The sequence below is a fragment of the Dermacentor andersoni genome, chromosome 2 (genome assembly GCF_023375885.2).
Source record: "Dermacentor andersoni chromosome 2, qqDerAnde1_hic_scaffold, whole genome shotgun sequence".
NCBI lineage: Eukaryota > Metazoa > Arthropoda > Arachnida > Ixodida > Ixodidae > Dermacentor > Dermacentor andersoni.
In genome coordinates, this window is record NC_092815.1 from 158,340,964 (window position 1) to 158,366,476 (window position 25,513).

At 41.1% G+C, this 25,513-nt stretch overlaps 1 protein-coding gene across 2 annotated transcripts in view; it reads left to right on the forward strand.

Moving 5' to 3' along the window:
- na (sodium leak channel non-selective protein na) overlaps positions 1–25,513 on the forward strand; it is a 74,898-nt gene that overhangs the window by 25,983 nt on the left and 23,402 nt on the right. For both annotated transcript variants that reach the window (XM_050187376.3, XM_072286577.1), the window contains 13 exons: positions 162–299; positions 387–461; positions 673–804; positions 2,094–2,293; positions 3,723–3,827; positions 4,330–4,512; positions 5,494–5,673; positions 8,234–8,354; positions 11,063–11,194; positions 13,952–14,119; positions 15,212–15,316; positions 16,987–17,090; positions 21,635–21,755. In XM_050187376.3, the coding sequence (XP_050043333.1) occupies positions 162–299; positions 387–461; positions 673–804; positions 2,094–2,293; positions 3,723–3,827; positions 4,330–4,512; positions 5,494–5,673; positions 8,234–8,354; positions 11,063–11,194; positions 13,952–14,119; positions 15,212–15,316; positions 16,987–17,090; positions 21,635–21,755 (1,764 nt within the window). The remainder of the gene's footprint in view (positions 1–161; positions 300–386; positions 462–672; positions 805–2,093; positions 2,294–3,722; positions 3,828–4,329; positions 4,513–5,493; positions 5,674–8,233; positions 8,355–11,062; positions 11,195–13,951; positions 14,120–15,211; positions 15,317–16,986; positions 17,091–21,634; positions 21,756–25,513) is intronic.

Below are 25,513 nucleotides of genomic sequence, written 5' to 3' on the forward strand. Positions count from 1 at the left end.
GAGGGGCTCTAGATAGGAACACTGATGTTTAGAGACGAAAATGGAGTTGGTATATTGCTTTTTGCATCGAGAACTCTATAACGTTATACAGTACTAAATCGGTTTAATGAAGTGACTGAATCAATTTGAACACATAGTATTTTCTTTCTTTTTTACTTTAGGCATTTATGTCAATGTTCCAAATCCTCACCCAGGAAGGCTGGGTTGAGGTGATGAACGAAACGATGCTACGAACAAGCAAAACGATCGGCCCACTTGTGGCCATTTATTTTATCCTGTATCACCTCTTCGTGTCTTTGGTAAGAAAACAACTGGTCTGAACAAAGAGAAGAATGCGACAATTTCGTGTGCACTAACCACTCTTCTGTACTGTTTCATTCCTCTAGATTGTGCTCAGTCTTTTTGTAGCTGTCATTCTTGACAACTTGGAATTAGATGAAGACATAAAAAAGCTTAAACAAGTAAGTGCCCAGCGGCCATTTCTTGATACATTCTGTGCCAACTGCTTGCGTAGAGTTAAGTATTAAGTCTTGGGGCTACTGGCAGCAAGTCTGCTACCTTCATTATGTAGACTAGCTTTGAGCAGCAAGCCAAGATTTTTACCATTGTGAATTTCCATGCCACTGTTCTGTCGAACTATTTTTAATAGTGATCACTGTCGGCATGTTCCAGCTAAAAGCAAGAGAACAAAGTGCGGGCATCACTGATGGCTTACCTATACGGCTCCGCTTCTTTGAAAGGTTTGCCGATAGTCCACAAATGACCCGACTCCATAGAGCACCCTCGGAGTTTGGCGTGCCCAAGGCAAGTCTGATAAGCTGTTGTGTTTCTCGCCGCATTATTTATGCCTAGCAGACTTGAAGGTTGTGCTAAGCGAAGTCATTAAATGGAGTAGTTGCATTCTTTTGAAGCAACTGTGGTACTGGTAATTAGTGACAAACCCATTTCCTGTTCTATAATATGTGCTTGCTTTTGGACCTGCTGTGCAGGTACTTCTGATGTGCAACTACATGAAGCTACATTTGAACAGACTTTTTCTTGAGTGATCAGGTTGTTCAATAATTCAGTAAGATTTATACCTGGTGTTTTGTATTTTTGTATCACAAAATGGAAAGATTTTGACCTGGAGAGATGTATGATGATTCTTACACTGTAATAGGTCAACAGTTGGCACCTCTTGCTGCGCTTCTTTTTTGAGGCATGCACCAAGGAAACTGTCAGCTGTGTACATATAGAGTTCATTAACAAGACCATTAAGACTTAAGTCAGGCCATTCTTGGGACAGATACGTAAAAGCTACATTCACTCATACGATCATGTCTTCCGGCTTATTGTAAGGACGTTATATAACTCGTTTTTCTGTGCTCACCACTATGAAGCTGAGAATTCTGTGTCTGTTATTGATATCGTTGGCTTACTTCAAATGTAGCAGTAAGTATGACAAAGACGAAGCATGAAAGAAATTGAGCAGAAACCATCAGGGGATAATCATCAAAGCCATGTGATAGCTTCCCAGTAGAGCTACTGAAATATGTTGCTGAATATACTGACTGGTTATAATCTGTTGGTTAATGCTATGACACGTGTAGGTGCTGTGACATTGCGCTGCCTCCAGGATTGGCCTGCATCACGAACCATGTCAAGATTTTGAGAGGATACACATTGTGCACTGGTATCAGCATTGGCCCACCAAGTCACCAGCATTGATTACACGATCTTCAGGACTGTCTGAGCTTCGATTACATTGTCTCTCGGATCAGCCCAGTTTACCTGCTCGGACAGGTGTTCATGCAAAGTGGGGGGAAGAGCCAAAGAAAGCTTCACTTTTGCATACGAATTATAGAACTTCGTGTGAAGTGGAGACACTCTGTTGTTTGTGTCAAGTCAGGACACTTCTGCTGCGTGGCGTTATAAAGCCTAGATAACTCTGTCGAAACTGTGAAGATCTCACATATTTCAATCACCATTACCAGCTGCTGCTTCAAATACCAGGCACTTAGTACTTGTGCAGGCCAGCAATATTCAAAGATCTTTGTTGATACGGTGCACGTCTGCTTCGGAGTGCATCATCATGTACGGGTATGTGCTCCCAGGTTCGGGAGAGCTTTATGCGTCAGTTTGCGGAGGAGCTGCCCGAGGAGTGCTCGGAGCTGAAGAAGGCGGCCGCTGCCGATCTACCCGAGAACCTCGTGACATACCGCAAAAAGCCACCCATTCACCTGCTGTCCTCACCAAGCAAGGGCCGCAATGCCGCCAGTCTACTCAAGAAAGTCAGTGTCACCAGCATTGTTCTGTGAGTCCTAGCTCTGTCCTCCACATTTTCACTCTGTGCAGGCTGCACAGCTGCATTCGGTCACGAGTGTGATCACTCACAACAAGAGGCAGCACATGCTTTTGATAGTGCTCAGCACTGAAGTGTTACAAAGAATACAGAGGGAGTTTTATTGGTGTGGGAAATTCAGTGCACTGTGCTGGCTGTTTTAAAGGGCATCTGTGCCTGAATTTTTAAGTTGGCCATGTTAAAATGCAGCAATGTCTGATGCTCCTATTTTTGTATCCACAGTTCAGTGTCACCCTTGAATAGATTTCACTATTTTATATCATAACGAGCATAGGTTATTACAAAGATAATGTGGCAAACCTTTTGACCCCATGGCACTCATTTCAGTGTGCATGTTAACAAATGTTCCTAAACAATGCAAGCTGTTGCAGCTAGCTTTATTTACAGGGGCTGTGTAATGTTAGCTGGCAATAGGCTGAAAGTTGGTTCATATATAAACATTAGCAGTAGCAGTAAGATTGTAGCAGCTGTCAAGATCACGCAGTGGTACTGCCCATGTTGCTGCATCTCTGTCCAATACCTAACGCCCTTGACCTACGTATGGTAGCATTGATCTGTGGAATGCTTTCATGTTGTGTAGCTGTGCTAAACATGAAAATGTGTTCTCCTTGAACAATAGATTTTCATGTGCAACAAAACTGTGCAAAACAAATACATTCTGCACTTACTGAGAGACATTGCAGAGAGCATTGAACGAATACAAAACCAACCAACCATGAGGATGGTGTTCCGTTTAAGCATCAGTTCCGTTTAAGCGATTTTTGTTTACTTGAGATTTCACTGTATATTCCTTGTCCAGTCCAGCTGCAGAAATTGTTCACATATAGGCACTTTGCCTCATCATACATAAATGAACTTTTGGCACTAGTAATTTGTACTGCATTGTAACTTGGTATTGGTGAGTCTCATTTGGGAAATATTTTCAAAAGATGGTAGTACTGCACTGCTGTTGCCACCCGTGAACACTGCAGATGAATTAGCGGTGCATGACGCACAAGTGCCCCTTAATCTGGGCTGGCCTTCTGTAGTTTTGCTTATACTTTGTGAGGTGCCGAAAGGCTGACCAGCTGAATTATCTGCTTGTGCAGTATTCCTGCATCAACAACTTTGCCACTAGAGGCCCTGTCTGCAGTCTGCCGGTGGTAACAAACACTGGCAGCCTGGATCTCATACTACATTTTGCATCTTATTGTTTTCACCGTGATATTGTCTGTGCATATTTGTTTCCTTTCAAGTGTTGATAACTGAGTAGAGCAACTCAATATGCCTTTATGTAGCTGCAGCTAATAGGAAACTAAGGTTCAGCAAGGAAAATTAGGAGCCAGCCAGCCAGTTGTCAAAGTCACTGAATGGTGTTGCATTTAAAAACTTTTCTTTACAGTGACTCCAACAACCAGCGACTATTGGATGGGGAATCTGGACCTCTCCCAACGACTGTCAAAGGTCAAAAGCAGGCCCAGAAGCAACCCATGAGATTGGATCGTAGGTGAGTCCACGCAAATCATTGATGCGACGGACGGTCACAAAACTGTATCTTCTGTCATCACTCGTAATGCTTTCTGTAAGCTGTGCATAACTGACAAACAGCACATTCCATCCAATAAAAATTATTAGGAACGTGGATATATTGTAAATGCTTGTGTTGATTAGGTATACTAGTGAAGTCATGCAGGGCTGCCATTTATATTCCGATTGCTCGCATTATAGTTGAACCTCGATATAAAAATGGACATAACAAATGATCTGATATAACAAAGCAAAAATATATCTTCTCGCTGATATCAGTACGTGACGAATACGTGCCTATAAGGAATATAAGATATGACAAAGGTATTTTTTGTGTTGGATGAAACTGCAATAAGTAAATGAATGAATCAATAATGAGCTTTAACTTTATGCAGATTTTATATGTGGGAAAGCATTTTACTTGATGGCACTATTGTGCGCATTAAAAAGTGTGACATGTGCACATTCCGGTGCCTGGGCAGGTTCTCCCGATCTAGGAGCATGCGGAGGTCTGTTCGTGGCTCCGTGAAGATGAAGCAGACCTACGATCACTTGAAGGAAAACGGAGACATGGGTTCTGTCAATGCCGCTACGTCAGGCAGGAGCCTGCACGATTTTGACATCAAAATGCTGCAGCAGAAGCGTCAGCAGGCTGAGATGAAGAGGTCAGTGGCATATATTTCACTTTGGCGACTCATTGGTGATGCTTGTCTGACTATAGAAGCATCGAACCACATATGTTACATTTTGTTCTTCTACAAGGAAACTGTTCTGTGTTGAGCTACATTGCTGACCTTAACTCCTCATTAATTGTGAGTATCAAATAAATACAGCCCTTGTCTTAACCTGATATGCACATTGGATAAGAACTGCTTAGTACATTAGCATAAAAATTAAGCAATTTCACAAGATGGCCTGATCAAGTGGTCTGTCTTGTTAAAATAGACAGTTTTACCATGGTGTGATGGGACAGTTATATTGCTTATCTTAGAGTCCACATGCTGCTGTATGCCATGATACCTTATTTATGTATTCATATCACGCATAGAAAAAATTTATTGATAAAAGAAAACTCATTTTTATTTGTTTTGTGTTGCTTTCAGGCTAATAGGCTTTGACCTGTCAATTCAATGCTTTGCATGCGAAGTGACTTATGAGATGCTTTAAATATTGAGGGCTTACTCACCAGCAAGACGAGGTAACAAGCATGCAGTTAAGTTCAGGGGGTGCTGGAGTTTGAAAAAAATTAGATCTAATATCTGTATTGACAATGTGCGTAATAAATTTTTAATTCTGCGTAATTCATGTAGAATTTTGCGTGAATATTGCCTTGAGATAAAGAAGTTTTTACTGTTGTGCTTTTGCCAAGAAGGGTACCAAAATACTAGTACAATATTGTATTGCTTTAGTCTGCAATTTATGCCATCCAAAGGAAGGAAAGCATGACAAGAAATACTCTAGTGTCACAAACTGCACAAAAGATTCCGGAAGATGCATGATGACAAAAGCTTGCTATTAACCACAAAAAGGGGTTACGGTTGATGATTAGGTGAGCTTAGCCATAAACCATTAAAGAAATCTGAGTATACAGTTGTAGAAACGAAGTCACGCTGTGCATTATTGAATGAAAACACTCCACAATGCAGGAATCAACGAGAAGAGGACCTCCGCGAAAACCACCCCTACTTTGACACGCCTCTGTTTGTAGTGGGCAGGGAGAGCAAGTTCCGCAAGATCTGCCAAACCATCGTGTATGCCCGCTATGACCCCCGGTTCAGGGACCCTGTCACCGGACAGGAACGCAAAATCAAGTACAAGGCCGTGCAGTGAGTATCTGTAGCCCGAGGGATGTGGCCCAGTTGTGCCTCAAGTGTGCAGGTAATGATGCCTTAATGTCTAAGGTACACCTTCTCACATTTGTATGTGCTCTCCGATAGTTCTTGAGAAGCTTGAAAAATATTGCTACGAAATTCTGTTGCTTTCTCTGCATAGTCAGCGGTGCAGCTATCAGGCTAAGTAGGCCATGTTTGGCATATTGGAAGCTTGGTCGGTTTTAAATAGTGCACTGAGTTTTTTCTCAGCATTATAGATTATATCATTGGCTTTTATTTCAAAACTTGAGGGGAAAAAATATTCCTTTGACAGAAACGATCAAACTTTATAATTTTCAGCACCAGCTTCAGTTTGGGCGAAATTTTAAGGCAGGAAACTGCTTGTTAGAGGTACAAATGTTTGTGTGTAAACAGTAAATACATATAACAGAATTATCAGCAAATTGAAACACTTGGATTTTATACTGTCTTGAGAAATTAAGGTAAAAGCTGAGCTATACACTGCAGCTTGTTTGTAGATTTCTTGTTAGAAAATACTTAGCTCTATAGGCTGTGTCGGAGCTGAATTTTTACGGTAATAGTTTTAATACATGTTGTATTTTAGAGATATTGATGTTATGCTTTTCAAACTGTGACAGTACTATTTGCTGTTCAGCTCCCAGAAAAGAGAAGTATTCTTTGTGGTGGAGCATGCAATCACTTTGTTTGTGTGTATTAATGGGCTTTCGTGAGTGTAATATATAACTTGCCTGCCATGCCAAGACACTTGATACATACACTTTGCCGTTGTAAACAAGGCCTATAGTATATATATCTGTATGTTTCTATTGACAAGTAAATGTCCTGTAAGCATAGCCAGGAAGAGAGCTTGCCCACTTTATCTTGGCAGTGTACAAAGCATGAAGTGCGCTGAAATTAAATGCACATGGGGCCATTACGACAATTAAAATGGTTTAAATTCTGGAATTTTGAGCTGAAACCACAATCTGATTATGAGGCCCGCCACAGTGTAGCACACCATGCAAGTTCTAAAATCCATGACGTTGCAGCAGTCGTTATGTGGAAACGTCTAGATACACACTTCCGACAGCTTTCACAGAGAAACCTTATGACCTTATGAATGCAGGCTGAAAACCATATATATATATATATATATATATATGTTAATTTTGCCCAGCTGGGGATCTTTAATGTGCACTCAATGCATGGGGTATGGAGGTTCTTGCACTTTGCTTCTGCCAAAACAGGGCCACGGTGGCTGGGATTTGATACCATGACCTTGTGCTTAGCAACACAATGCTACAGCCGCTAAGCCACCATAGCGGGTGCATTATGACAAAGGTCTACTTTATGTTTTCATTTAACAGAAAGTGCACACGTAACAATAAGGATACTCTGTGACACCATCGCTTTGCATTCGCATGTCACATTAAAGCTTCCCATTTGAAAAGCACCAATGTCTGAAATTGAAGCAGCATCGATTTGGAATGTGAGCCCTAGAGTGTATGTTCCACATACAAAAGCAAAGCAAACAAATCATCATCATCATCGTCAGCCTGGTTACGCCCACTGCAGGGCAAAGGCCTCTCCCATACTTCTCCAACTACCCCAGTCATGTACTAATTGTGGCCATGTTGTCCCTGCAAACTTCTTAATCTCATCAGCACACCTAACTTTCTGCCGCCCTCTGCTACGCTTCCCTTCCCTTGGAATCCATTCGGTAACTCTTAATGAGCATCGGTTATCTTCCCTCCTCATTACATGTCCTGCCTATGCCCATTTCTTTTTCTTGATTTCAACTAAGATATCATTAACTCGCGTTTGTTCCCTCACCCAATTTGCTCTTTTCTTATCCCTTAACGTTACACCTATAATTCTTCTTTCCATAGCTCATTGCGTCGTCCTCAATTTAAGTAGAACCCTTTTCATAAGCCTCCAGGTTTCTGCCCCGTACGTGAGTACTGGTAAGACACAGCTGTTATAAACTTTCCTCTTGAGGGATAACAGCAACCTGCTGTTCATGATCTGAAAATTCCTGCCAAACGCACCCCAGCCCATTCTTATTCTTCTGATTATTTCAGTCTCATGATCCGGATCCGCAGTTACTACCTGTCCTAAGTAGATGTATTCCCTTACCACTTCCAGTGCCTCACTACCTATCGTAAACTGCTGTTCTCTTCCGAGACTGTTAAACATTACTTTAGTTTTCTGCAGAATAATTTTTAGACCCACCCTTCGGCTTTGCCTCTCCAGGTCAGTGAGCATGCATTGCAGTTGGTCCCCTGAGTTACTAAGCAAGGCAATATCATCAGCGAATCGCAAGTTACTAAGGTATTCTCCATTAACTCTTATCCCCAATTCTTCCCAATCCAGGTCTCTGAATACCTCCTGTAAACATGCTGTGAATAGCATTGGAGAGATCGTATCTCCCTGCCTGACACCTTTCTTTATTGGGATTTTGTTGCTTTCTTTATGGTGGACTACGGTGGCTGTGGAGCCGCTATAGATATTCCAGTATTTTTACATCAAATCAAGCAGCTGAACTTTTTTGCAGTAACCTGCTTGGACTTGTCACATACCTTGACTGGATGATGATCTTCGTCACCACACTGTCATGTGTGTCCATGATGATGGAGACACCAACACAGCGAATTATGAATACACCAATGCTCCAGGTGAAAACAATGCACGCACAAATTGGACGTGTGCATCATGGCTAGTCACAACCTGTGTTTGAATTTGTTTATTACAGCCAATTTTGCTTGGGTGTTGTAAAGATTTTAGATAACTGGATGGTTCTTTTCACAACAGTTTTCTGCTATTCTCATCAAAATAAAATAAAATAAAACAGTTAGATTTTTTATAAAAGCCAGTGAGACTCAGCTGTTACTGGGAGGAAAATTTTTAATTTGGTATTGTGCAACAAAACATTAAAGTGAGCTGGCCCTGCCAAACAAGCTAAGTTAGAAGAAATTGAATTTAAGTGTGACTGGTGATGCCAGCAGAACACTAATACTTCCTGCAAGGCTCATTTGGGGACGTATTCTGGGACGATCACTTTCAGTGATGCTATATAGTGCCTCAGCCATCAGGTGCACATTGATTGTCTGGTTGAGCAAAACTGGATGAGCTGATTGGTTGGTTGAGCACTACGTCAATCGGAGGTGATAGCACCGAAAGTGATCGTCCGAGAATACATTCCTTGGTGTCGATTGGAGCAATCTAATGTTTGTGCAGCTCATGTGGCAACAACTGTAACAGTCGATGGTCTATTTATGGCACAGCTGGTATTGCTACAGTGGCTACACGGCTACAGTGGCTACAGATCTGTACGAGGGCCACTTTTCAGCGTTTATGGTGACGTGACAATGTTGATTATAATGTAATCACAGTTTGCCAGGTATATCTTGAAACAACTCCATTCATTGCTTGAGTGGAACCAATACAAGTAAACCATGCTTATATGTTAGTTATGCCACAAATTTTACAATAAGCAGTGTGCACATTATTCATGAGCTCAGAATGGATATAGTTGTAGTACTTAAGTGCAAAAGACAGGTTCCATTCACCAAAATAAGAGAGCAATTAAAGGCTGACTTATTGACTATGTTACAGTATGCTCATGCTGCATTATGACAAACTATTGATTATCATTACCCGGGAATTAAGAGAAGAAGGAGAGAGCACAACCTTCTTGTTCTTGGTCAATCCCTCAGAGTGGGCATATGCCTTTTGCATTGATGGAAGCATCAACAAGAAGAAACAGCAAGCTGCCTGAGGAAGCGTAGATGAAAGATTGTGTTGCAGTGACTAAAGGTACATCACCATCAAGCGTAGACCGAAAGGTGCTACAGAGAGAACCCTGAAGTGTGGCGACTCAAAAGAGATGGAAAATGCAGTGCTGTCATTAGGAATCTCTGACGCACAGTAGTAAGGCACTGAAAACAAGTGGCAGTGATGGGTTGAAGCAAGTGCCGGTGAAACCATTGAGAAACCATCACGCTTCCTTAGTGTACATCATCAATCAATTCAATTTGTCCCTTCTACATTTGGTGCCATTCGAATCACCAAGTACAAAACATACGTAATTTCACTAACTGCTTCCAGCCGGCAGTTTTTAAAAAGGAATCAATTGATTTTTTTCACTGGATTTTTATATACATGTTAATATTTAATTCTTGACTAAAGAATACCAGTAGGATACTTTAGCACCTTACTATTTTAGATTTCATGCATGTAGTTGTGCGTTTGACATATTTTCTATATACTTTTGTTGGTGTACTTTAAAATACACATGAATGAATGTTGTAAAAAGGAGTATACATTAAAATCTTAGGCTTATGCTACTGTGACGAAATTCTTTGGGCGCCAAAGCAGTACGGAAGAGGGGGGGGTTGTCGAAGACATAAATTCTCGATTTATTTCAATTTTGTTTGTTTGAACCGAGCTCTTTTCCAAGGTGTTCAGCAAATTTGCACTTGTGTTTCGGCATTACTTCATGTGCTTCTAACACCACATGTGTTACAAGCAAGATAGCGTGAACTTTGGCTTCTACAGCTCCTTAGCCAGTGCATCGAGAAGTTTATTGTAGCTGGATCGAGAAAATGTATGAGGCATAAGTGGTTGTTAACTCCAGGAGAGACACAGTCCTACAACAGTGTGAAAAGCGAGCCATTCACTTGCCCTCGTGTGATTGACGAGAATTGTGCTTTCAACAGCAAAAGTGCCATTGTGACCAACACCCAAAGGCAAAGGCAACAGTTTGCTTTCTGAATCGCTTTCTGAACTGTTACGATATTGCAGGTGCTATTGCCTCACTTCTGGAAGTGTTGCGCCTTGGCAACTGCCTCTCAAGTTGTTTTTTAATGTGGCACTACCACACTGGAGGATGTGAACAGTCGATTCGGCTGCACAGCGCAGGCATTTCTGTACAACTCGGTGTCGTGAGAGGCCAAAGCAGGAAAAACACTGTTCCACACGTAAGCTGTGGGACAGGGGGTTCATGGCGGTAAAAGCTGGACTTGTCCAGCCTAAATCGGGACCTCTCGTCACCTTAGTTTATGCACCCACGTCATTTTCTTATTCTTATCAAAGTGTAGTAATTTCTCGACTCAAAACGGTACATCTTTTTATGTTTTTCACTGAAAGAAAAAAACAATCTTCATGGTACTGCATTAAACTTTATAACAGCTTAGAATGTTCTAGTGAATCCTTTGAATGTTTTTATTTTCATCATGACTGAAGTCAAATTTCCTGTCATCTTAGAAAAATTTTATGACAGCTACATTGATGTTTGGAATGAGCAGTGAACTTTAACATGCTGTATTTGCAGTGTTGATTTAACGTTAATGTGCCATGCTGCCTTTTCTTTTTTCTTTTTCAGATTGCAGAATATGTTTTCGTTGTAGCAATGAGCATAGAATTGACCCTGAAAACTCTTGCTGACGGATTATTTTTCACACCAAAGGCCCTTATCAAGGATATAGGAGGCATTGGAGACGTTTTCATTTTCATCGTAAGTAGCTAATATGCGAATTATCCTGTAGCTTCTTAAATATCATACGACATACAATATTTTTATGTATTCTCAAACTGACAAACAACCATAGCAGTATATTCTGAAAAAGAAAATAAAAGTAAAGAAAGGGAGTGATTAGTGCCTGACATTTCTTTTTGAACTCGCTGTGGCGATAGCGTACAGCACACCGCCCCTAGCGATAAGGCTCCTTGCACGTGAATTGTTGACACGATGGATTGGATGATGGCCTTTCGCAAGTGGATGTTATATAACCACTTGCTGGAGAATAAAGACCATATTTTCTGCCCACTTAAAAAAAAAGAAAAGAAAAGGGAGGTCTGGCAATAGAGTACGGTGTGCCGTATGCTATCGCCACACCTACGATGACCAAACTTGCAACAGGCAGTTGTGCTTGAAGCAGAACAAAGAAGCAGCATTATAAAGGCCCTGTGAGAAGTATTATTTCATTACACAGAAACTAGAAATTGAACTGTGAACAATAATTTCAAAGCAAATAAAGGAAGTTACAGCCAGCTGGGTAAATTACTTCTTCACATTTCACCAGATGTTTTTATAGTCACTCATTTACAATATCAGTCAATGTACACAGAATCCTCAATGGCAATTTTTAAGCTGCTCTTCCCACTGCTCCTACATCGTAAAAAGATTATACCAACTTCTGTTGAGGCAATTTGAGATGCAGCTAGGCTTGCTCACCATCCCAAGTTTTGAGTAAATGTTCAGAGTCCCAACTTGACCCAGTCAGGACAGCCAAATTCCCTGACTTTTCATTTTTGCTGCTGAGTAACAATCAATAAACCAAATTTCCTTTTAATAATTCCTGGCAGCTCTGTTGCACATTCTTCTTTGTGTTCTGTTACACTGTCATAAACATAACATTCTTCTAGTTGTTTCTGAGGCCTTAACTGTTCACAGTACCTCTTGGTAGCTGTGTACCTATTAGTGCTTATTGGTAGCTGTGTTAGCAAGGCAACTAAGGCATCTTTTTTATTGTAAATTGTGACATGGTAGCCCTGAAGAATGTACAGACTGGCCACTCTTGGCACTGACAAGGTCAGTTGTTACCAGCCCCCCGCACTGCCAGCCTGTCTTTGTCCACTAGAGAGCTGGCAATCCTAAATGCAGCACTTACCAAACGACTTCACTGCAACATGGACTTGAACATTGGCATCTGGCGTTCAGGTGCAAATACATACAGTACTACGTGCTCATACATTTCTTAATGCATATTTTATTAGTCTAAGGAAATGGGCAGATGCTTAGGTTCCTTACCTGCTTAAATTCAAGAAGGCACATTAATTTTATGTGTTTGCTGTACTTAGAAGAGCAGGCATGCAAACTTTAAATATGTGCAGGCGAAGTGTTAAGAAAGGAAGATCAGCTGGAGCAGTTGATTGGTTTACTGATAATGTCTTTCATGCCAGCCATGACTTGCAGCATTTGTTGAATCAGTATTTGTAGTGAAATGCTGTGGCACTTACTGCCTTAGTGAAAGAAAAAAAAATCCATTGTACAGGTGATTGCCTGCATGCATGCTTTTGTGTGCATTGTCCTGTCAGGTCACTGTCAGACTAGCGACAGGTGCATCATGTTCCGAGGCATTAGGTACTCTTAACATGTGCAGATAACCTGTCTCGACTGCATTAATGGTTGTGTGCTGGCCTAAACATTTAGTGGGTGCTTGGTTGAAGCCCCAGTGATTTGTATACAGAGTCTCCTTAAGGATGAACATAAAAGGACTCTTGAACTCTGTCTGATCAGAAGTTCAGCTTATGTTAGGTGTACTAGATCACCAGGAAATTAAATAGAAGTTACTAAACTGATGTTGATATTAAGGGCAGTCTATGGTTCTCAATAGTTTGCATCCGAGTTATTTGCTTGCTTATTGCATAATTATTTCTATGTGGAACAGGGCATTGATGCAGAAAGGTGGCAACTGAAGAGTGTGTGTGCTCTTTCCTTGTCTATGCTGCCTGAAAAATGTATCATTATATACTGTACCTGCTTATTTATACATGGCCGCCTGAGCATATTTGCCACGCACTACAAGCCACAATTTTTCAAACTGAGCTTTCATAATGGGCTATCTCCCGTAAACGAAAAGTTGATGAAAAATGCAGTAGCAATAGTTATTCATTCTTTTTTTTTTCTACATTTAGAACTGCAACTAATGCTATAACGCTTTAAAAACATGCAGCATAAATGGTCATAAATATAAAAACAAGTTTTTTTAGCCAACTATAAAGCATTGTGCTGCTGAGACAGTGTAAGACAAAACACTCTCATGCATTGCAAAGCAGTTCACTTTTGTAAGCTCTATGTCTTCTGTATCTAGCATTAAGAGATTGAAGCTAGCATAATTGCCTTGTAGGATAATTGCTCCTTGTCAGTTAATTATTCTCTCCATTTTTGTGCCACTCCTTTTACTGTGCCACTAAGCATGCTGCAGAGTCAACTGTGAGGATCAACTGACTTCACAGTGACCCTTGCAAGTACTGTGTTGTTCATGATGCAGTGACTAAGAGGAATAGAAAGTTTAATGAGGGAAAGGTGGAGAGATTAACTTCAGTGTTGAACCTCTAGCCTGCTACTCCATGCTGAGGAAGGGGTCTGTGGGAATGGCAGGGACAGGGTAGTTGCTCTAGTGACTCCAGTGTAATAAAGGCCTCGTATGCCGCAGAGTTAAGCTTAACTTTCCATTGCTTTAGATGTCTGCCTTTTCCCCTTGTTCAGGTAAGCCTGGTCTTTCTGTGCTGGATGCCCCAGCAAGTCCCACCACAGTCAGGCACCCAGCTGTTGTTGCTGCTTCGCTGTGTGCGGCCACTCAGGATCTTCAGCCTTGTGCCTCATATGCGCAAGGTGGTCTGCGAGCTGTGCCGTGGATTTAAGGAAATACTTCTGGTAGGTTTGGATGTTTTTGACTGTGGTTATGAAGAGTGATTGGGATGCATTGAGGTGCACTATAGGTGTGTTGTGCATCAATCTTTTTAGTTCAGCTGGCTGATCCCTGTAGCAAACACCTGGTCTTACATGTTTTTGCTTACAATGCCATAGCAATTGAATCTAGTGCCATAGTTCTATCTCCGGCACATTCTGACGGTAACACCTAAAAGCATGACATGTGTTGCATGGGCCACTGGAAGCAAGAAGGTGCAAAAAGCTCCTTCTCTCTTCTGCCTGCATTAAAAAATAAAAATAAACATGCCACATGTTTCATGCGGTAAATCTTGATTTTAATTTTAATTTGTCCACCTTCCAGAATTAGGACATAGTGCTCCCTCCTTGTTTTTTCATCATATGGGCCAACAAAATTTGCTCACAAACAGGTTACATACCAGTGGGTTGAGGATTTTTCTTCTGCCATACGGTGAGAGTAAAACTGATAATAAGGTAGTGGCCAGCCTGATGACATGCTTACAATGACATGATAATGACAACGGCGTAACAGGAAGGACGAACAGACACAGTAAATGGAGTTTCGAGCTCAACTGGTGTCACTGTAACAGTATTGCTAATTAAGCATTGGGCTAGGGGGGCACCTCCATGAATGGACATCTTAACTGAACCTGAACTATCCTCCAGCATAACGGGAACCATCAGTACTGAGTGTTCTCAGGTAGCCTTCCTCCCAAGTACTTAATATAATAAGTGCAGTGCAGCTTGCTTAAAAAACATTTCTGGGGTTTTATGTGCCAAAACCACCGTATGATCATGAGATGTGCCGCAGTTTAATTTTGGTGATCTCATTAGTGCCGGTGTACTAGGCATAACAAGGCCAATGACCAATGGACAATAAGTGCAATATGCTTATAGAATGCTTAGTTCATGAGCTTATGGCCAACAATGCTGTTACCATGCATGTTAGTACTATATTTTCTAATTGCAATGCTGTGTGCTTACCACGGTAATCACTTGGTGAGACAAGGAAAATTTCTTACTGTGTGCATTAAATGTGAGTGCATTTGCTAACTTGAGGCTCTCTATTCCTTACAGGTCTCCATCCTATTAATTGTTCTCATGTTTGTCTTTGCGTGTTATGGCGTGCACCTGTTTGGTGGCCGATTGGCACGCTGCAACGATCCGGATATCAAAACAAGAGTAAGTAATCAATTCCAGAGCTAGCTGCACTTCATAATCATCTTGCCTGCCTGTCTTTTATTCAGTTATTGATTTATTCTCAGCAACATTACAGTGGACTCTTCATAAATTAGCCTTGGTCATACAAAACAAAGATATATATTGACTTGTGTGTGCAGCTACAGTTTGTCACTATATAGTGTGCTTCAGCTAAAGAAAAGGGTTTCATTCTATCATTTGGTGCAGCGATATGATACCATGAAGACTTTCAACCATGTTAGTGAATGCTGAGAGTGCCTCATCACCTGCGCCACTTCTTCAACTATGAGCTAACCAAAGACAACTTAGCAAAAATCATTCAGTTCGTATGCATATGGTACTATATAATTGTGGCCTGCATAGCGTTGCCTGCGTGTATTGCATACAGATAGTGGCGATTTGTGTTCAGCATTTCTGTGCAGATTCACTGAAGTGGAATTATTGTAATGAGAATAACCCTAGCCCCTTCTTGTGGTGAAGTCTTATTACCAGCAGGAGTTGCTTGTTTTCACGTGAGCTCAATTATTCCAATTGTCAAAGCAAATGTTTAGCTCACTGACAGTGCTCCTGCATTAGTAGCATGTCTGGAAAACATTTGGACAGGCTCAGCTTGTCTATAGAAAGATTTAGACTATTTAGTAAAACCTGTGGAAAACCAGCCATGTTAGGCACTTCTATTTATTTCATGTATAAAACTTGGTAAATAATTTGGTTGCATTGAACTACTCAGATGGAAATACCTGTAACGTTCGATTAGCACAGGTTAGTGATGTTTATAGTAGTGAAAAGTAAGGCAAGGTTGATAATGTCAGCAGGTCCAGCTGCACCATAATGCTTCCTTGTAGATGTCAGAAGTGCTTGACAAAGATAAATTTACTTGCAACCGTAGTTTTCATTAGGTAGCCCACTTAGGAAGAAAAGAGGAAAGCCAAGAAACACCTGTAACATTAGGCAAAATGTATCATGAGAAGCCAACAAACAAAGACACCAAGGACAACATAGGGGAAATTACTTGTAGTACTTACTAATTGAATTAAAGAAATCATAAATTAAGTAATGAAAGTAGATGAAAAAACAACTAGTTGCAGGTGGGGAACGATCCCATGTCTTCACATTATGCATGTGATGCTCTAACCAAATGAGCTACCGAGGCACCATTTTCCCATCCACTTTGTTGGGTGTATTTTTCTTCTACTAGAAGTAACCTTGGGAGTGTTAGCCAGCGCCACCACTAACAAACCTTGGTGGCGGATGTGGAACATCCTTTCTGCCACAGGCGTCATGAGTATGCGGATATTCTCGCATCGACGACTGAAGGCTAACCACCTTGATAATCTTTGCCACCATTTCAAGTATGTGCACATTCTTGTGCAGAAAAGCGTTATGAAATGCTATGTAGAATGCCGCAGAATTGTTTTACCAGTATACTTTACACTTCTAGAACAGTGATACTTGAAGAACAATTTGTTGCTCCATCGAATAGTACTTAGGCTAAGTGAAACAACATTGTCCTCCTCTTCAAGCCCTGATAAACGAGGTCTACAGTAATTGGTGACTGGTGATGGTGACTGGTGATGATAAACGATAAATTAGCTTTTGCAGGCATATTTACTCTGGTAAGCCACTATCTTACTCTCCATCTGACTTTGCAGAGGGAGTGCGTTGGGTTTTTTATGCGCAAGGTCTTTGTCACCAAAATGAAGCTCCAGCCAGCAGAAAATGACACCTACCCTGTAATCCTGGTGCCTCGTGTTTGGTACGTCTTCTGATTCTGCTCACTTACTATTAAATTGTTTATCTGTGTGTCCCACGACAGCATACAATAAGCCTTCTAATTTGGTGCACAATGCAGAAAAAATAAATGCTCTGGCAGCTTTATAGTGCACGTCACTCTCAATATTGTTTTCAAATTGTTTTGTATCAAGTTATCTTCCTACTACGGCACTATTGGTACACTTTTCTTTATTTTTTTACATATATTTTTACAGCAGACAGATATAATGCACTGAACAGTTTTATTGTGGCGTAGCCAGGCCTAGTACAATGACGAATCTTACATGCCTTAGTGTAAAATGTACTTAACTCTATGCAAAATGTTTCATGCTTAGTTTACTGTGCATTGTCGGAGCTCTTTTAATGTTTGCTGTTGGCACCAAAATATATGGGGCATGTTTTCTGTTAAAAATATTTCCATGAAAATTCTTTTATAAACTAATGTAGCAGAGGCTACATTGTTGTCGTCTCTGCTAGTGCGTGCAACAAAAGTATCACTCTGTTGCTTTATATATGGGCTGTGTGCGCGAAGCTCGCACAGATTAAAATTTTTGATCTAACCCAACCTTTTGGCGCTGATAATATGTTACACTGTAGTGCACTGTAGTAAATTAGGTCCTTCAAAAATGTGCACTCTCCTTCTGCGCAACTTAACACTAAGGGAAGTTGCAACTGTCCTGTTATATAAGAACTTGTCCATTTCTGTTTTGCTAGTAAAAGGAACATGCACAGTGAAAAATGTGCAGAAAAGGAATTGCAGAAAGATAGTGTGCAGCATGTGAGATATATCTTGTAGTTCTTGCTGCAGTTCTGAAGGCACTGGTTTTTGCAATAGATACTGCCTTCCACTTGCATTTTAATAATGTCCAAGCCATTGAAAGATTGATGAGGTTGTGCACGATTTGCTGGAAAGTGGCTTTACACGTGTCAGATGGGTATGATAAACAGTCAGCACATTGGACAGCATGCAAAGCCATGTAGAAAAAATTAAGCGATATCTGTACAACTTTCAGCAGAAGCACATAATTAACAGCTGTTATGCTGCAGCCGAACCGACTTGACAACACATAGGCAAATAAATTAGCATATACATTGTGATTTATTTGTGGTTATATGTTGGCAAGGCATTCCGCGGCACCAGAATAAATGTGTTGCAATTGTGATGAAATTCACTTTGAGTTGGAAACCTGCCACCCTGATCCTCTGTGAATGTGACGTAAAGGTGGCGTCACCTGGCGGCATATTCCGAACATAGGGCCTGCTCGGTGGGAAGGAGAGCAAGCACCACAGAGCGCAGCACGACACTGCTGCGTGTCGAGAGGGAGGGCAGATTGTGATCGAGGAGGGCTTCCTGTTGCGAACAGTCATAGCGATAGACAGGGTAGGCGCCAAATGCAGCAATAAGAGCTTTTCACTGAAACTACAATAGTTCATTGGCTCCTTTGATGTCAAGTTCTGGTGTACCATTGCCAGAAAAGTTTTTTTTCAGTTGTAAAACATGAAATAACTGAATTTTCTCTGAGGCTGCAGGCAAGCAGCTGAGAGTTAAAAGGCCCCATGTAGTGGCCACACACAGCTAGGTGCTGAGTGCAGTTCTCAGTTCTGCATTGCTTGCCTTGGCTAGGAGGAAATTCAGCTTATTTTGATAGTCATGTTCGATCAATATTTCTGGGCTAGATTGCTGGCTGTGCAGGGACAGGTAGAGCAACGAGTTCTGTCAAAGGAGCATTTTTTTTCTGTTACAGCTGCTTTCTGTTTATGAAGTGCAAGCCACAAGTTGTTTACCTAACCTGTTATAGACATGCCCAAAAGACAAAGCACATGTAGACAAGGCTGACATTGCATTGCCATGTACAGCTTGTCATCTGATGTGGTTTTTTGTGAAGCCACCAGCGATAAACTGAAATTGTTCCCTCCCCTTCACTGCTTCCTCTACCTTCAGGGCTAATCCGAGAAACTTCAACTTCGACAACTTAGGCAGCGCTCTGCTCGCCTTATTTGAGGTGCTCTCCTTAGAAGGCTATACCGATGTCAGAGACATTATTATCGAGCAAGTGAGCTGTGTGAGTCTCGACTGCACAAGGGATTGCAAGGCACAAGCATGACTCCATTCGTGTGATGTCCTCTGGGACACATGCACCGTGTGCACACTGCAACTAAACCGCCATCACTAAACCGACTGCAAAGCGACCTGGCTAAGCAACTGCAGCTGTGGCAGAGCTTATTGAACAGCCGTGCGACTTGGTCCTTTGTCCACTGCTTTTAACATTGCTTTTGCATACTTGTGTGACATCAGCAAGATGCTACTAATGTGACCTCAACTGGAAAGCCTAGCAGGATGGTTTAATCAAGTCTAATGTTGAAATGATGTGCCTGTATAAAACCCTTCTATGCACTATTGTGATGCATCTAGGCATGGTGTTTTCATTCTCCATGTGGTGTGAAAGCCAGGATTTATTCATGTTATTTAATTGAAATACACAGCTGAATATAATAGTGCACATCAGAAAGGTTAAGCGCAGAAGCAGAACTTTTAGATAGAAAACACGAGAAACACATATCTGACACATTTTTGACTTGACATTGCCCTATGTTGGCAACACTGCAGCCGGTGGTCACTCCCATTTTGGTTTAACTCTGTCACAATATGAAGCATATTTTATCCAGTATATTACAGCATGGTCATTATGTAACAAGAAATAGATGCTGGAAGACCAGGAAACAGCACGCTGAAAATATTCTGGAAATGCATTCGTGTGGTTGTTGCTGTAAGAGAACTGGGATACTGTGAGCTCAGGCTGTAGTGTAGAGGAAAAAGAACAGCAACATAAAAATTGGAAATATAAATTGTACATGTCCCACTTCTAAGTAGCATCACAGACCACATCTAAACTCATATATATATATATATATATATACATATATATATATATATATATATTTGTCTTGAGCCCATGCCTACATCTTTCATAATGTTAAAAGCATCTCGGGCAGACCTTAATAAAAATTAGCTTTCGTTTGTATTCTTGGTTTTTAAAGAAACTGCAGTTGCTTGAATCCAGTCGGCAGAGGTGCCCATGATTACTTGCAACCAGAAGCAAGGAAAAAAAATCTGTGCACCTCTGTACTTCTAAAAGCTGACTAAATCTTGCCACTCGGGACTAACTGCACTCTCTGCAGATGTAGACCAGTGCCCGCACCTTCACGCTCTTTGAACTAACATCTTTCGAAAATGTGTTTAGTTATTGTCACATTTTACTTAGCTGCAAAATACTGTGTGCTGCACATATTGTTTGGAAGGAAAAGCTGTGAGTAGCAGTATCAGCAGTCGACTTATTGCATACTTAAACTGTTTGTTATTTTTCATGCTGACCACTTATTATGCTGTTCTTGGAAAACTCTCCATAGAATTCTGCAGTCTTTGCTGCTCCTATGTGCTGTGAAAACAACTTTAATAGAAGGTCCCTTCTTGAAAACATTGTAGTGAATTTGAGCTTTGTGTTTTAAATCAGGAATATTTGCAAACAGAATGCAGTTAATTAACCCAAGTCAAAGCATAGGAGCATAAGTGTTATGCTAGTAGCTGTAAAACCCTAGCACTGAAAGGGTGATGACCTGTTGAAACCTTTGCAGCTGCTAACGAAAAGTTTCTCCTTGGCTCATATTTTTTATACTTTGAAATTTTGTTATAGGAGAGCACACTGCAAAAAGTGCCAGACATAAACTAAGTAACGTGAACTTTTGCTGTATTTTAAGGAACCCTTACATGGGGTGTTTTATGAAAAAATAAGCAGCTACTTTGCATATGGACTGCTGATATAGCTATAGAAGTTGAAACAGAGCAATAGAGAAGTGGACTTTGCAGCTAGGAGCAGTTCACAGAACTGTGTATTTTAATATTACTGGTAATACATTACTACAGTTGCAGGCTTCAACCAATAGCCTAGACTGTTATTTGTTCAGATAGCCAAAAATGCGATCACTGCTGTTTGTGGCAGCTCACAAGGAATGCCTCACTACTTTTGTGAAAAGAGGCACTAAGTAGACAGTTACCTTCCATGATGTAGCTACAGCAATTTGTAGTGTAAGCTCAAGCGTTTCCTAATTGATGGTACAGGGACACTTGTCAAATGTGATTATTTGTCTGCCTGCAACTGTAATTGCATCTCATTTTTTTGCAGGCTGTACGACAGCACCTGCAAATTGAGCACGTGCAGGGACTGAAACTTTCCACCACTGCATGTGCTCGCTAGCAGCTATTTATGCGCATTTAAAAGTTCAATCAGCACTTTTTTTTCCAATGATCAGCAATGTAGTCGACACTGTGCTTCAGACAAAAAAACAAGAAATAAAATCGAGTAGATGGTAGTGGCACAGCTAGAGAGAGCATGGTGCTAGCACTTGTAGTTAATTGCGCTAGTTCACTGCGTGCTTTCTAGGCGAAGAGAGATGGGCCCCCTATCTCTCCAGTGTGCTTATCGTGCCTCTTCTCTTCCCTGACCTGGCTGCTGTCTTCCCTGCCCACAGGGCAAACCCTCGCAGGTTCAACTTTGACAGTATTGGCAATGCTATGCTTGCACTCTTTGAGGTGCTCTCTTTCAAAGGATGGCTAGACATTCGTGACGTTCTGCTACACAGGCTGGGGCCAGTAAGTCTTTGCAGCATGAACACTCACATCCTCATTTAGTACATTCACGCTGATAGTGAAAAACAAAACAAAAAGAACATGACAGACAACCAGAGAGAACACAAGAAAAAGACAGGTTGCAGTCTCGTGTCCCAGCCGTTTCTTGTGCAGAAATAAGCATACTGCGTGTGGTACGGACACCACAAAGAAGACTGACAACGGAGTGCTACTACCAACAGTTGGTAGTAGCAATCCATAGTTATCCATCTTCTTCTTTGTGGTGTCCATTCTGCGCATAGCATGTTCACTTACGAAGATCACCAACTAGCCCAATGTCAGGTCATTCGAGAATACATTTCTTGTGCTTTGTCTGGTTGCACTGTAAATGTACATTGCTTTTCTTTTTTGCTATCGATATGTGCAACTTGTCATCCAGTGCATTTTGCCAAGGCATTCATGTTGCTATAAGTCAAACCTCAATATAATGAACTTCAGCATAACGAAATTCTTGAGATAACGAAGTATTTAACTTTTTCTAGCTTCTTGTCTATAAGAAATTATGTTTAAACATGATTTCAATATAATGAAATTTCACTGCATCCGCCAAGGAATACTGACACACTAAATGAAAACTTCTGCAGATGCAATTGGTCAGATGGTTGAATTACGTGTGTCTGCTTGCAAATGCACCTCTCAAACCGCGCGCCGCCAAAACAGAACAGCGTGAAATGTTCTAAGATCCTATCTCACCTCTTGCACTGTGTGCTTTAGATGCGAGGGAAAGGGTGTGAGGGTGAGTTGAGAAGGATGGTGGCTTGATCAGCGCCGTCTTCCCGCTTGCGAGCAAAGGGAAAGGAGGAAGGGAAGAGATGCCTCAATGTCCTCCTCGCCTGCCACTCTCGCCCGCTCCTTGCATGAAGTGGTGGAGGAGGTGCATATCGAGGCACTTTAGCAGGAGGCTGGCTGCACATGGTTGCCAGTGTGACTGAGCACATACGCAGCCTGTGCGCACTCTGTTCCAGAGGTAATCTGCTGCACGTGCAAATACTGGGACCGCTGAGTTGGCATGGTGCCGTGCGCTGACATACCACACATTTGCTGCTGGCAGTTGCGCAATCACAAGTTTTGGAGGCGCATTGAAGCGAGAGGCAGACGAAGCATTAACTCCCCACTGCCGTGCTTTTCGTGATAGCGTTGTTCCACTGTGTGCGGCACTATTAGCCGTGGGAGCGGAGTGGGCACAAAGAAGTGACTGCAGCTTCGCTTCGTACTGCAGATAATTATTAAGATATCATTGGACATTCTGTATCATTCTGTATCATTCAACAGTGAGTTTTCTTCTCATTCAAATTTGCTTTCTTGGATTGCCTGATAATTTGGAAAATTTTGCGGCCACTTCCATGTAAGAAAAAAAGCATTGGTGGCTGTACTTATTTGTATAAAACACGGAATTTCAGTATAACGAAATTTCTATATATTGAATGAAATTGTTGATCTTACTGACTTCGTTATATCAAGGTGTAACTGTGGTCATCACTCTGTTTGTCACTTTAAACCAGAACCTGCATTTGCACAGCTTGAACAAATAGAGTTTAGAGCAAATAAACAGTTATTAGTTGTGTTGTAGATTTCTAAAAATAACCAGAGAAGTGGAAACACATCACCTAATGCTGCAGTTATTGTAATTCTATAGCACTTTTGCCTGAATGGTGAGAAAACTGGCTGCTGCAAGAAGTCATTTGCCATCACCAGCCATATATTTTATAATATGTGTTTTTATATTAAACATTATGACATTGCATAAAAAAGTGTAATTCATGCTGCAATTAAAGCTTTTATTGCAACATGCTGACCAAGCAATTTCAGCCTGGTTCACAATCTCACTTGAAGTTTGTTAACCCCTTCTCTGCTTTGGACGAGCCGGGCCAATCCATGCGTTTCTGATAAAAACAGCCAAGGACAAGCGCAGCTCATCAGCTGTACTTTGCACTTGCTAGCCATGCCATGGACGAGCCCAGTTTTGTCTCAGTGCTTAGTTATGTTTTTGGTAGATGGCAGCACATAATCCACAGGACAACATGAGCAGGAGTGAACCTATTCTTTCTGAGGAAGTATAAAACATGTTGGCAACTGAGGTCTTAAAAAACAATTTGGCCATTTTTGGTCGAAATTCCGGATAGTAGCATGGCACGGGAGGGGCTAATTTCATTACCAACCTGCGCATTAAGTTTGCAAGAAGTAGTTTAGCATTCTTGTACAGAACAAAAAATTGCAGAAGTCTGTTTCTTCATTCATGTGTTTGTGTGTCAATTTCTTTTCAAAGCTTATCACCGCCCAACTCTTGCAATGTAGAAAAGCATGCTTGTGCTCTTCAGCAAAGCTTGACCTCAATCAAGTGGCAACTGCTATAGCAAATAAATTTTCACACATACATTTCTTAGTAGTCATTTGCACTTAAGTTATTGTCATTTGCACTTATGTCATTGATCTTTAGTACTGCTGCAAAATTCCATTAGTATAATCTGGACATCTCACTTTTTTTTGTCTCCAACTTTTATTTCATTAAAATATAACTTTTCTGGCTGTTGTGACATTACCAATGGTGGCATGCATTTTGTTAATGCTATAAAAATGTTTTCATTATATTCAACCTTTATGCATTCTTTTTCCTTTTTATAAGCAAACAATCGATCTTAAAAAGTAGCACTGATGTGCATTACCTGAGAAGTTATTGTCTATTTCTCTGCTCCAGTGCTTGTTCTCTTCCTTTTGTGCTAGACATAGTTTAGTTGTTTAACATAACTAACACATTGTTAGCATTCGCATGTGGCTATGACATTGCTGAAGATATGCTCAAGATACACACATATGCTACTGCAGTACGTAGTAGGATTTGCCCTCATGCTTGCTCAGCAGAATGATAATTTTCATGCTAGCATGAAATGTTGATAGCTTCTTTTATGCTGGCCAATAGAAAAACGAGGTAACTGACAGCCAGCTCTGCAAAATCCACTCGATTGGATCCTATAATAAGTGCAAACGTGACCTCTGTCTGTTTCTTGTTGGTGAAATTTATTGTTTTATTTGCTCTCTTAGAAGCCACTGCTGATATCATGATGATAATGGCCATTAGTATTATTATCATTGTTGTAAAACATTGATTGTTATTAGTATTATTAGAGCTGGTTAATGGCATCTCATTTTCAGTTTACAGCTACTTAGGTGAACAAAGGTCCCCATTCCTGGTCTTTAATATACACTATGCTCTGATGTTTGAGACGAAAATGTTAGCTAAGAGACATATTGGCACCTCTGCATACCATAAGAACTGGGCTTAACCAATTTATAGAAAGTGAACCGTAAAGTGACGAGGGCATTCCTTCATATCGCAAGCCATCAATATGCCATTTTCTGTACATTACTTTTCGGGTACAGCACACACAAACTGAGCAGCAACTGTGGCTTCCGACCTTGTTGCAGATTAGGCTATGTTCTGTACATAGCATGTGTCTTATAACCAAAGTCATGCGTAAACCACACGCAGACAACATGCAATGGTGTTGATGAGCAGCAGTGAACATGACACTGCAAATAACTACCCGCTATAGAGATAGAGCCAAATGAAAATTATGCACCACAGGAGTTGTAGATTAAAGACATCTGGTCCAGGGCAATCAAGGCTGTCATTGTATGGGTACTAGCTGAAGTCACTAGAGTTCAGGGCCGCTATCTTTCTCGCATTCGAAAAGCCAACATTCAGTTTCACCTTGCGTGATTGT